General features: G+C 34.0%; 2 protein-coding genes across 2 annotated transcripts; both read right to left on the bottom strand.

Annotated features, from left to right (window-relative positions):
* Positions 1–443: 443 nt before the first annotated feature.
* On the bottom strand, positions 444–2,542 carry LOC108766386 (uncharacterized). Its single transcript, XM_018515648.1, is given in 4 exon segments — positions 444–538; positions 541–933; positions 1,382–1,458; positions 1,569–2,542. Coding segments are annotated over 4 exon segments (1,524 nt in total). The 5' UTR covers positions 2,528–2,542.
* Positions 2,543–6,734: 4,192 nt separating this feature from the next.
* GlyRS (glycine--tRNA ligase) lies at positions 6,735–10,615 on the bottom strand. Its single transcript, XM_018515650.1, has 4 exons — positions 10,307–10,615; positions 7,738–9,421; positions 7,328–7,515; positions 6,735–7,156 (listed from the first exon to the last, which is right to left on the bottom strand). Exons 1-4 carry the CDS (start codon positions 10,550–10,552, stop codon positions 7,046–7,048), a joined length of 2,229 nt encoding a protein of 742 aa, XP_018371152.1. The 5' UTR covers positions 10,553–10,615; the 3' UTR covers positions 6,735–7,045.
* Positions 10,616–12,374: the final 1,759 nt, after the last annotated feature.

The following is a 12,374-nucleotide window of genomic DNA, read 5'->3' as shown; positions in this document are numbered from 1 at the left end:
TAAATTTTGCATTAAAAATGGCATCCAACAGCCATCGAATTCACCCGATATGGTTCCCTGCGATTTTTTTCTGTTCGATCGAGTCAAAAAACCACGGGAACGCGTTTTAACAGCCGAAAGGAGGTAATGGAAAACTCGAAGACGGCTCTGATGGGTATACCGATAATAGAGTTCCAGAAATGTTTCGAGAGCTGGATCAAGCGCTGGCATAAGTGCGTTGCAGTCGATGGGGAGTACTTTGAAGGGGACAATATCACTTTTGATGAATAAACTTGTATTTTGAATTTTCTGAATGAATTCCGGGAACTTTTTGATCAAGGTGGTATATTTCGAGCGGTTAATAATTCCTATAATTTTTATTACTCACGCAAATACTTGTCCACAAAGCTCACGCATCGATAAGGTTTTTCACCTGTATGAGTCATCAAGTGACGACGTAAATGCTATTTGTATTGTAACGTGTAACCACACATTTTGCATTCAAAGGTGATTACGTTTGTATTACATCGATTTTGAACCATTACAACATCTTGCGTTCTTTAACCACAAGATTGGGGGACGAATTCGATTTGATATCGTCTTTTAGAGACATAACGTAGAGACTGGAAGTCAAATTCGGCATTTGTTCGACTTTAACCCCCTTATCCCTAAACACTAAAACAGGCGGTTGGCTAGATTTCGCTCCATCTGGAGATTGCAATAACGTTACCAGATCAGTAGATAAAACCGAGGTTCTGTTGAATCTATTCAACTGCGCATTAGTGTGATTGAATGCACGTTGGATCACGTCGCTATGGCCCAATAGCCTTTCGTCTTTAGATTCCCTAGTCCATTCGTCATCACTGCCCGTGTCACCTTTCGTTCTCTTTGCGGCACTGCTTCCTCTTTCTTCCGAATCGCTCTTCGAATCATCGATCCTCCTTCTACCTAACACTACAAATTTACATGTACAAATATTAATTCAAATGGCGTATATTTAATATGTCGTTTAATATTGTTACGCCGCCGCCTGCTACGCCTTGCCGATTCGGGTGTCGCGTTGTCAAGGGGACGCACCGTTGTTGATGGAGAACGTTCGGCAGATCTTGGAGAGACGTCGACGCTTTCGGACGTGTTCTCTTCATCGCTTTACGAGAGTTATTGTTTCAACGTATCTCGTGTTATCCACGAGCTGTATCGACCTCAGCAATAAAGACCGTTGTTCCTTTTTAACTAACCTCTGTGTCCAATCCTTTCCGCGACTCGGAAGTGCGCGTCGCGCTCGCGAGTGAGATCGTGCGAAGCAGGCGTAACAATATGTTATTCAATACATGTCCAATATTAAATATGTCGATTGCAAAATTAAATATCTGTCAAGTGCACAAGTAATTTAAATACATACATTCATACTCTTCATCTTTCATCAAGTGACGCTTGATTTGATCCATCGCTTTTGATTTATTAGACCGCATCGGGCGTCTACGTATATGCAACAAATAGCAAATTCGCATTGAACATCAGTGATTTATAGAAATATAAAAATGTTTTGTAATTGCACTTTTTAATTAAAAACTAGCCAAATTGCTCACCCTGCTTGAGCCGCAGTACTTGGTCCAGGCTGACTGGTCTCAGCTTTTATCACTGATTTTTGCAACGGCAAACTAACACGCCCGACGACTTTTGTATTAGCCTCCTGTTGCGCTGCTATAGACTCCTTTTGCTTGGCGAGACTTCGCTCAAATTTATCCAATAAACTTTTGGATGCTGCTACAGCCTCTGCAGATACCCATGTATTGTTTTCACATGAATAACCTTTCCATTTGGTCATGTATTTCAAGTATCTTCTTTTAAAATTAAAACGTTTGGCTAATATTTTATTGACATTATATTCTTCGTTACTTAGATCTGCATCTTTTTTGGTAGTTGCTTTGCCAGGCTTGATTTTGGGCTTGATCAATGGTTTCAGTCTTGGTTTTTTCTTCTTGTCTACTTCCATTTCCATAGATTCATTCTTCTGTGTTTTTGTTTCCAATGATTTCGCAGAATCCTTTTTACTTCCGCCTGTTTCTTCCGGTTGTCTATTTATGACAACTTTACGAACTATTATCGGTTTGGCATCTTCGACATTGGTATTTGATTGCATCAGGATATCCTGTATCTTTGCGTTATTAATTTTTGTAAAGGTTTGTACAATTTTTCCTGCTGTAATCCAAGCCTCCTTCACTTTTGTATCCATCTTACACCATTTCTGGTACAATATCCAAGCGTTAGATGCCTCCTTGTCTGAACTGTTTTGGACTTGTATATCCTTCCATGATAGAAATGCCCTTACTTGTGCTTTTTGTTCAATATCGTTGGTGTTACAAATACGTGAAATTTTGAAGCAGGCTCCCTTCTTTATGCGATGTTCTTGAAACTCTTCGAAAAAATGAAAGATAGAAAGACATTGTCCACATACCAGTATATCTAATTGTTCTGTTGCTTCTTGCGCTGCTTTAATAATGGTAGGTTTATTACTGATGACTGAAGGGCCATCGTCTTCCTCCATTCTGTATAGTGTATACGATTCTCCTCTCGCGATTCCTTTTATACGGTGAACGACTGGATTTTCCTTAGCCTGGAAAATGGTTTATATTCAGTATGTACCTATTATATCGTTTCAAAGTTTGTGAGGAGGAAAAGTGCGTCTCTTTAATATTAATGAAGATGATTATTAAAAAACAAATGTGGAAATGGTAACATAAAACGGTATTGAAACAAAGACATCTAAAACTCTAATAATATTAATCATGAACTACATAAATCTTACCGCACTGTTGAGATATTTTTTTGTACCTTTACCCATTATTTTCAACTGTTGATTCAAATATTGCGAAACTTGAGATTGATAGAGTTCCGATCGCGATCGAAACGTCTGTTTGTTTATTGCTACCACGTTGTATTAAATCAACTAAAGGATATAATTGTTTCTTTTATTTATGTTTAAACTTCTATATTAATGATGTTTCATTTTATAATATGAAATAATTTTTGGCTCATAACCCTTTTTCTTTATTGTTTTTTAAATTTTATGAATCTTATTACTAATGGACATATTAAGTAAAATGTTAGATTGAAAACGTGAGATGTTAAAATAATTAAACGTAATTCAAACTGACAGAGAGTAGGAATAGGAACATGTAAATAAGAAATCGTCAAAGTTGAAAGCTACATTTTGTATATATGACTAATATGTACGAAATAAGAAATATTAAGAGTAAACTGTATATATATATATAATTGTTTGTCATATAAAATCTGATAAAAAGAAATTAGAGAAAATTCAGTGAGTAATGAACAATAGGCCATCAATCTCATATTCCGCAATATTTGAATTAACAGTTGAAAATAATGCATAATGACACAAAAGAATATGAATACCAATAGTACGGTAAGACTTATATCGTTCATGGTTAATGTTTTCAGTGTTTCTTATATAACTTTATAAAAAACTTAAAATAACAGGACTCTTAATATTCAAAATACGAAATGTGATGTAAAAGGCTAATAAGAGTCAATAAACTATAAAAAGTCTACATTGTTCGTTTAACAAAAGTTTAATGAAATATTAAAAAAACAGAAGAAAATTAAACATCGCAAGACTATAAATTAATTACATGTTTCAGCCTTATATTTAGGCCCTCTTCAGATGTACATAAATTCGGAACGCAGTAAAAAATTGATATACAAAAATTGAGGAAGCGACGGATTCGTTACATAGTTAGATGAGTGTTAAGTTAGAGAGAAACGGAAAAATTGTTCGTCAAGCGATTGGATGACCGGTTGTGAAAAAAATTTTTCCGTTCTAGTGAGAACTAGTAAAAAAAACGTTATAAATTGTCAAGACTAAATTAAAACAAGCATAATGCGTCTCTCTGGTAAAAAACTTACCTCAGATTCCAATAATTGAGAAAATACACGTCCAAGTCAAAATAATAGTTCATAATTTGATGTCAAAGTAAAAAATTATTTTGTATCACAAATATATATATATATATATATAGATATAGATATAACGTCCGATGTATAAGATGAAGAACCGTCTAACTCTCTGGACGGACACAATTGTACTGCGAGAAATCTTGGTAATGCAAAGTCAAACATTGTTTATGATCGGAATATACGATTTATGAAGACCTTCTGTGTTGCTGGAGGTTAAGACTGTTTCTCTGTTTTTTTTTTTATATTAATCCTCGAACGACACAATGGGTCTTTCGTGTTCATGCTATTTCTAATAGTTCTTATTTATCATATACCTGTGAATATGACCCTATCCCCCCCCCCCCCCCCCTCATAGGAAAAATCTTTATGATGAGGGGAATATAGGGAAACAACTGCGACAAGGAATCTCTTATGTGTTGTTAAGCAGTACGGTCGCAAAGTTGCATGAGGAACCGAAAGATCCATGTTTATAGTTGGAAGGTGCTTTTTTTACAAGTAATTCAGTTATTTTGCTATTTTTGTATTGAGTAGGCTTATTTTATCGTGTCCATATTTTTTTGCTGTATTCACTGCGGGAAGCCGATATGCGAAGTCCACAGATCACCGATATGCAGCAAATGCATACCATAAAAAAATTTAATATTCTGTAATCACTTTTTAAATATTTCTGTTTGCATTAAAAATAATCATTTTTGTACTTTAATAAAATCAAAAACTGTTTTTTCTTTAAAAATACTCTATTTGTCCACGTTAAAAATATGACATATTCAGATGCTCAAATAATTGCACTTTTTTGTATCTGGCTCGTGTAATATTTTTTTTGTAAATTATGGTATCTGTACAAAAACATCCTACAAAGATTTTTTTGGTACATATATAGCAAAGTTACAATTTTTATATTAAAACTGAATTATTTTCTTTTTTTCTGGTGCAGAAAGTAATTTTCATAATTCTTCTAAACATTTTTTCCAATGTTTGCATAGCAGAATAATTTAGAAGAGACCTTAAAGAATATGCGTGAATTTTTACAGAATTTTTCGAGCACTTTAAGAGCCTTAAAATCGAATCGGACACGAATAATCCATGTGTCGTCCAAAGGTACCGAAAATAAGTGTGTCGTTCGAGGGTTAAGCATCTCTGAGACAAGACTTTTGTTGTAAACTGGTTCTTCATCCAAAATTTGAATGTTGTTCTAATCAAATTCGTGGCCCAATTGCACTCAGTGGTCTGTTATTACCGATTTAGAGCTAGTATTTCATCGTATATGATTTCAATGTTCTGAAATCCGTGTCTTCAACCTCCTTCCCGTTTTTCCCACGTAAGATGCATCACAGTCATTACAATTAACCTTATAAACAACATTAGACTTCGAGAAAGGATCTTTATGTACTTTGATATATTTCTGTAATTTGTTTGAATTATAATATAAGACCTTGATATTGTTTCTATTAAATTGTTTCAATTTTTCTGTTACAATCGATACAAAAGGAACGATAAACCAAGATGGACCAACTGCTTCCTCTTTATTCTCTAAGTTGTTAGTTCGAGAAAACTTTTTACGAGTGATATCTTCGATAGTTCTGTCTACTAAACTGAAAATTATGCCTTTCTTTGGGAACGTCGGATGGTTTAAAAAAAAATTTTTTAATCTGCCTGAAAAAGTATATTGTACTAGAAGACATTATATACGCTTATATAATAGCAATGAGATTGAGGTTTTAGTAGTGGGATGTAAGCAATTGAAAGTCGCACTTTTTATACGTGTCGCTTACACGAAGTTAATGAAAATGTCGCGTTTATTTTTGTAGGTATGTTAGTGCCTAAACTAGCAGTGATACGTTAATAAAAATCGAATATGCGACGAAAGAACATGATAAGGATATTGTGAAAAAAATATAACTTTTATCATTTAATTTTTTTTTACCAAATAGATTTGTGAACAGAATTTAATTTTCATAACTTTAATTGTCATAATGTCAATCCGAAATATGAATCGAAGTGATAGCAATGAGTTGTCGCAACAAATGAATGTCGCAACAAATGAAAAACTTTTGCATAAAAATACGAAGAAACTTTCTCCCCAACCCAAAATATTTAGATATACTATACTATACATATAGAAACATAGATAATGAATGTACAAGATTAGTAAGTAATTATTAACATCTCTTCTTTGTTGAATTATTGTTTTTATGTATTGTGTATATTTGTAGAATATTGTATGTAATAATCTTTTTAGTAATTCGCATTGCAAATAATTTTCGTATTATGAAAACATATTGGACCTAGAATATTGCGTTTTAATACGACCCGGGCACGCCAAGTTTTTTTCTTCACTATAATCGATTTGATAATTTTAGTCAATTTTAGTCAGTCTATCTTATGTGCCTTGCGTAATGAAATACTTGACTAATTACATTTATTTCAGATCTGTTTTTTATTAAGAACAACACCTTTTTTATACATTTAGCGTATATATATTTTTTTTAAAAAGATTTTTTTTAGGGATATATTCAATTTTTTAACCAAAAAATTGTTAATATTAGTCAAATATAATATAAAATGCATCTTGTTAATGTTACATTTAACTTTCTTTTATCTTCCCTTAATAAATATTACTAATACTTAATAACAATTATAGGATATTGAAATAAGGTGAAATCGTGAAGGAACAGATCTATATTTTTTATTTAGCGTTTATAAAAACTTTTAAATAGTAAATGCTTTCAAAAAATGCAAGTGACTTGATCGTAACGCCAATAAGAAGTGAAAACCACTCTATTAATTGTTAACAATGCAAAATACCTGCAAATTCTCGAAGTTTTATATTTTCTGGATAAGTTCATCATAAGTACATATTATGTAAATTTCTAGAATCTGTAGAGAATTGCAATTGAATATCGTGTGAATTTCTTGATCAATAAATGCTTGAATGAAATCTTCCAAAAATTGCAAGTGTATTCTTTGATAGGCACCTTGATGTGCTAAATATATAAAAATTCTGTATATAACGCCATTCAAAATACAGAGTTCTATATACAGTACAAATAAATTATTTCCAAGCCTATTTCCCAAGTCTAATTCTCTATGGTTCTGTTGATTCTTGTTGTTCAAACTTGGGATACTTGGTTTCCACTTCCGTCCAAGTAGTCCTTCCATAGGAAAGATCCCTCACAACGCTGGGCAATTCGTCCAACTGTAATTAAAAATTTGTTATTATTCTAATATAATAAAAAATCTTTTTTTTTATGTCTGTTAATGATAAAAGAATTATTAAATTTTGCTTCTAGACCAATTAAAATTTATACACATACAATATAAGTATCATACAAATTATTCTGCAAATAAACTGGAAAAATATACGTACATTTATCCTGACTTGTCCCATGCTGTCTCTGTCTCTAAGAGTTGCACTGTGCGGCATCTTCAAAGTGTCAAAGTCAATGGTAATACCGAATGGTATCGCTATTTCGTCGGTACGAGCATATCTGCGTCCTATGCTACCAGAAGAGTCGTCCACTTTGTGCGAAATGTCTGCCTTTGTAAGATCTTGCGCTGTAAGACATTAATATACATGTGTATATATATATATATATATATATATATATATATATATATATTTATTCAGTTTCACATACACATATATATGTATATATATATCTAAAATTTCAGATCTATTATCTTTATTATGTTTTTAATGAAATTTTAGAGCAAAAAAAAAAAGATTTTGTCTAAGAATATATCAATGTAATAATCAAATTCGTATGTTTCACTTACATAATTTTTTCACGAATGGCACAAATTCGTCGTTGCCACTGAGTGGTAGCACCGAACATTTCAATGGTGCGACAACCGGAGGTAAGGAGAAATACGTTCTCTTTTCATCACCTTCTCTTGCCTGGAAATTATGTTCAAACAGAGCATACATGATACGACCGATGCCGAAAGAAGGTTCGATAACCGAAGGTATAATCTCTTCCACGTGAACGGTTTTCTGGTAACGCTTTACTTCTATTATGTCCTTGGTGATCTTCACGACGACATTGTTAGGCAGTGTCAGTTCATGTTCTCCCTTCTCGCTGAGAACTCTCTCCAAGGATTCAATCTCTTTCTTGTTTAAAGCTGCTAATGCATCTTGCACAACTTTGCTATCCTTTTTAAATGTTTTACCGATCAACACTTTATTCGGCATAATCTCGCAAACGTCCACCGTTTTCGGAGCGGGCAGTTTTTTCTCAGCTACCAATTTTACGCCGGTCGCCTTAGTATGCTGCGTTAAATCATATGCCGACCGATCGGCGCATCCTACACATTCAATCCATCCGTAAGAAGTAAGACACTCAGCGTCCCAGCAGTCACAGGCGTAATGCGCCATTTCGTTACTCATATGCTGACGGAAACGCAGGCGGTTCGGATCGATGCCGACCTTCAATAGGAACTGATGGATCCTGGCCATGAAGTAGCCCAGCGTCTCGTTCGCCACCAAGCCGGACGAAACGGCCTCGCCTATGGTGAGGCGCTGCGCACTCTTTCCGTCCATCTGATTGCAAGCTGAATACAACAGCATATCTATGTCTTTGACTGTCTCGAATTTAGGATGACTTTTGTCGCTTGGGTCGCAGAAATGCTCGATTTCTGCCATGGTGAATTCTCGAACGCGTATAAGTCCTGATCGTGGCGAAATCTCATTCCTGAAGGCGTTACCGATTTGCGCCGCGGCAAACGGTAGTCGCTCCTGATTAAACGCCAATAATCGTTTGAAGTTCACGAAGATACCTTGGGCCGTTTCTGGTCTCAAGAAGCCTTTGACGAGTCCTGTTGGACCGATATGAGTATCAAACATCAAATTGAATTCTATCGGTTCTGTCAAGTCGTTACCAGAAACCGGCGATTTCATATTGTATTTCAACAACACTGCGGCCATCTCGTCCTTCGTCATACCATCTAGCTTGATGACGATGTCCCTGCATTCCTCGCGCGTCTTGTCATTTGTTTTCTTATCACAGATTACTTTCTCTAGGTGCGCTTTAATCAAGTGATCCAGCCGGAAGCACTCGCCAGTCTTCACATCTTTCACCATAAGATCAGCGAATCGCTCCACATGGCCAGATGCTTTTAGCACCGGCTCAGGCGTCAAAATGGAGCAATCGACCTCCAACATCTGTTCCTCCAGTACGAAGAAATTTCTCCAGGCGTTTATCAGATTTGTCTTCAAGGAGCAACCCATGGGTCCAAAGTCATACTGACCAGTAATACCGCCGTAAATCGCAAAAGACTGATCTAAAAAGAATCTACGCTTCAAGAGATCTTCCATTCTGGCTCTATCAAATGTTACATTGCTGGAAGCTAGAGACAACTCTTTGTCTTCTAGTATCTTTTTGCGCAGCTTCAGCTCGGCTACAGCTTTTTTGATGTCCAATTCTGGAGCACCCTCAGTTTTCAACTTCCGTACATAGTCACCCTACAAAAAATAATAAGTTATATAACACAAAGAGATTACCAAAGATAGACTAAAGTATTTTGCTATTCTATAAAACTTTTAAAGTAAACGTCACTTTGAAGAGAGTAAAATCTCTCACTATTAAAAATTAAAAATTAAGCCATTTTTTTTTCAAGACTGGCTCAATTTCGCTTTTTAGAGTAAGATTCTACTCTAAAGAATTGAGAGAATAAGCATTAGTACTGACAATACAATCTGTAACTGGGGCATATGAATCCTGCCTTACTGAAAAAAATAATGTCACAACGTTGCATGATAAAATCATGTAATTAAAACATGTAAATCACGTAACGGATTGTTCCAAATCAGTACGTGATTTTTAAAATCATGTAATTTGAAAAATTACAAGATGTTAAAAATAATTTCATCTATCATGTGATTTTATAGTTATCGAATTTTAAAGAATTGAATAATAGAAATAGAAGAAAAAAGAACATATCATGCGATTTTTCAAATTATGTAATTTTAAAAAATTACATACTGATTTGGAACAATCTCTGTTCCGTGGTTTACATATTTTAATTACACAATTTCGTCATACAACTGTGTGACATGTTATTTTCAATAGAGTGGTGATCCTGGAAATAGATTTATCTTACAATCTTATGTTTCAGTTTTTTTTTCTCTATTCATGTGAGTTAATTATCATACTGTATTTATACAAAATTCGAGTAATGTAATTTTTTATACAGCTAAAACTTTTCTATATGACATAGTATTTCCTGAGTAACACTTAATAGTACAAAGACTTTATAGAAAGTTCATTTTTAAATGTGTTCCTGTACGGGCTAAAAAAACCTCGGCAAGACACACAGTCCCTACTTTGCATGTCCATATGGCACTCACTTGTTCCTTAACGCTCGCTCGAAGCGGCGCTAGGACTTCCTCGACCTTAGGATCCGTCATGTCAAGCGTGAGGGCGATCTTCAGGTTCCTGTTCGCCTTCCTCGTGCCCCACCGGCTGAAATCGAGAAGACTGGCAGTGATCGAAACACCTCTGACGGATGGTCTCGCTAATGGAACGTCGCTGGACACGCGGTGCACCGCAACTCTACGTGCGATATAATGCAAACCACGCCTGAGAAGCCGCATTCGCCGCGAAAGTGATTGCAGTGATTGCACGATACGTACACCTTCACACGCGCCATGCGATTCCGCGCCGCGGCTTGTTATAGGTTATTGAGGTTATTCGGGGTGCCGCGTCGAAATCGTACGTCACTGATAGCTTCTGCGCGGGAAATTGAAATCCGTATAACTTCAATTAAAAATCGATGATTTTACGGAAGTTTGCGTGACTATTAAAATTTAGACGATTAGCTCTAAATTTAATATTACTATTTCAATATTTTTTGTATATTAATTTCATTTATATATATAAATTTATTTATATATATATAATTTCATTTATATATATTAATTTTATTATTTATCAATTTTACCAATTTTATCAATTTTATTAATAATTAATAATTATTTTATAATTAATCATTACATACGTGTTTATTTTGCAACTGTACTTTTATTGATATCTTTCCAAAGAAATCATTAAAGAAATTTATTTAATAAATTAATTATTGTTATATTTTATGTAGTATCTTACAAAACACATGTAATATCCTTTTAAAAAGCTATACATATGCATTATGATTTTGGACAATAATGAAATAATAATTAGATACGTATATTATATCACTTCAATTTATGAAACTTACTTTTTATAATTTTTGAACTTTATAAAAAATATCTAATTATATTTATTCGTACTAACTACAATAGCAATACTCTTCTAAAATTATTTATCAACAGTTAAATAATACTGCGATAAAAACCATTGTAACTCTATATGTATCACATATAATTATATAAATAATTTCCGAATTCAACTGTTTCAGTTTAAAATTAATTAAAATTAAACTGTTTATTAAAAATATTCTTGCTTTTAAATGGAACGAAGAAATAAGTATATATGATTTTTATTTTATGTAACGTTACGAATTTCAAACTAACCACAAAAAACAGGCTGGTTTGATATCCGAATATTTTTATTTCATTAATTATTTCATCTTAATTCTCACATATACCATAGCGCAGTTTATAGAAAAGTTACGGTGAGAACGCGAAGCTGTTAGAAAAAAAATGAAAAAAAGGAGGCTGCGACACGAAGCATTGTGTTAATCCTTCGCTGATAAATTTATTATAACTCTTCAATAAACCCAACCTGCGTGTAACATGCATTTAGTCATCCTAATATACAGGCGAAGAGCGTGCGTCGTGAAAATTTGTTATCACGTAGATGCAGAATTTTGGATTGAAAGATTGGTCTCGCGCTTATCAGAATTTGTTCGCTTAATAATCCCACAATGTCGACTCCGCATAAATTACATTCCTTACGATACTATAAACATTTACGTGGACCGCGGCACGTGTATTTTCGCCGCACGCTGAATGCGACCGTCTGACGCTCCTCCCAGATTTTCGCGTCATCACAAAAAAATGCGCTATAATTAAATAAATTAAATCAGATTTATTGAATGCCATATCGTTTATTGAATTGTCGTGAAATCTTCTTGCATTGATAATGTTCCTCAAGCAAAACAAGTTAAAATGACATTAAAATCAATCGTTATATTCGTTATTGATTGAAAAATGACTTTTAGCAATCATTTGAGAGACATTCTGACGTCTTTTTAATGTCACGACTTGTGAAATTCTGCTTGAATTTCTTTCGATATCCCGAAGTGTAGTGCGCCACGAAAATCCGCCTTTAAGTCTTATATCTCAATCTTTAATTTCTAAAGTTCTATGATCTCTTTTTTTTACAATTTCCTAGATTTCTTGAACTAGTGACATTCGTTTATTGTCTATTGCACGATGTCTTAAGAAATTTCTCAAGAAATTTTCTGGACAAAAATAG

This window comes from Trachymyrmex cornetzi, unplaced genomic scaffold (assembly GCF_001594075.2).
Source record: "Trachymyrmex cornetzi isolate Tcor2-1 unplaced genomic scaffold, Tcor1.1 scaffold58, whole genome shotgun sequence".
Classification (NCBI taxonomy): domain Eukaryota; kingdom Metazoa; phylum Arthropoda; class Insecta; order Hymenoptera; family Formicidae; genus Trachymyrmex; species Trachymyrmex cornetzi.
The sequence above is the reverse complement of the archived record's forward strand: the minus strand, read 5'-3'. Positions and strand labels throughout refer to the sequence as shown.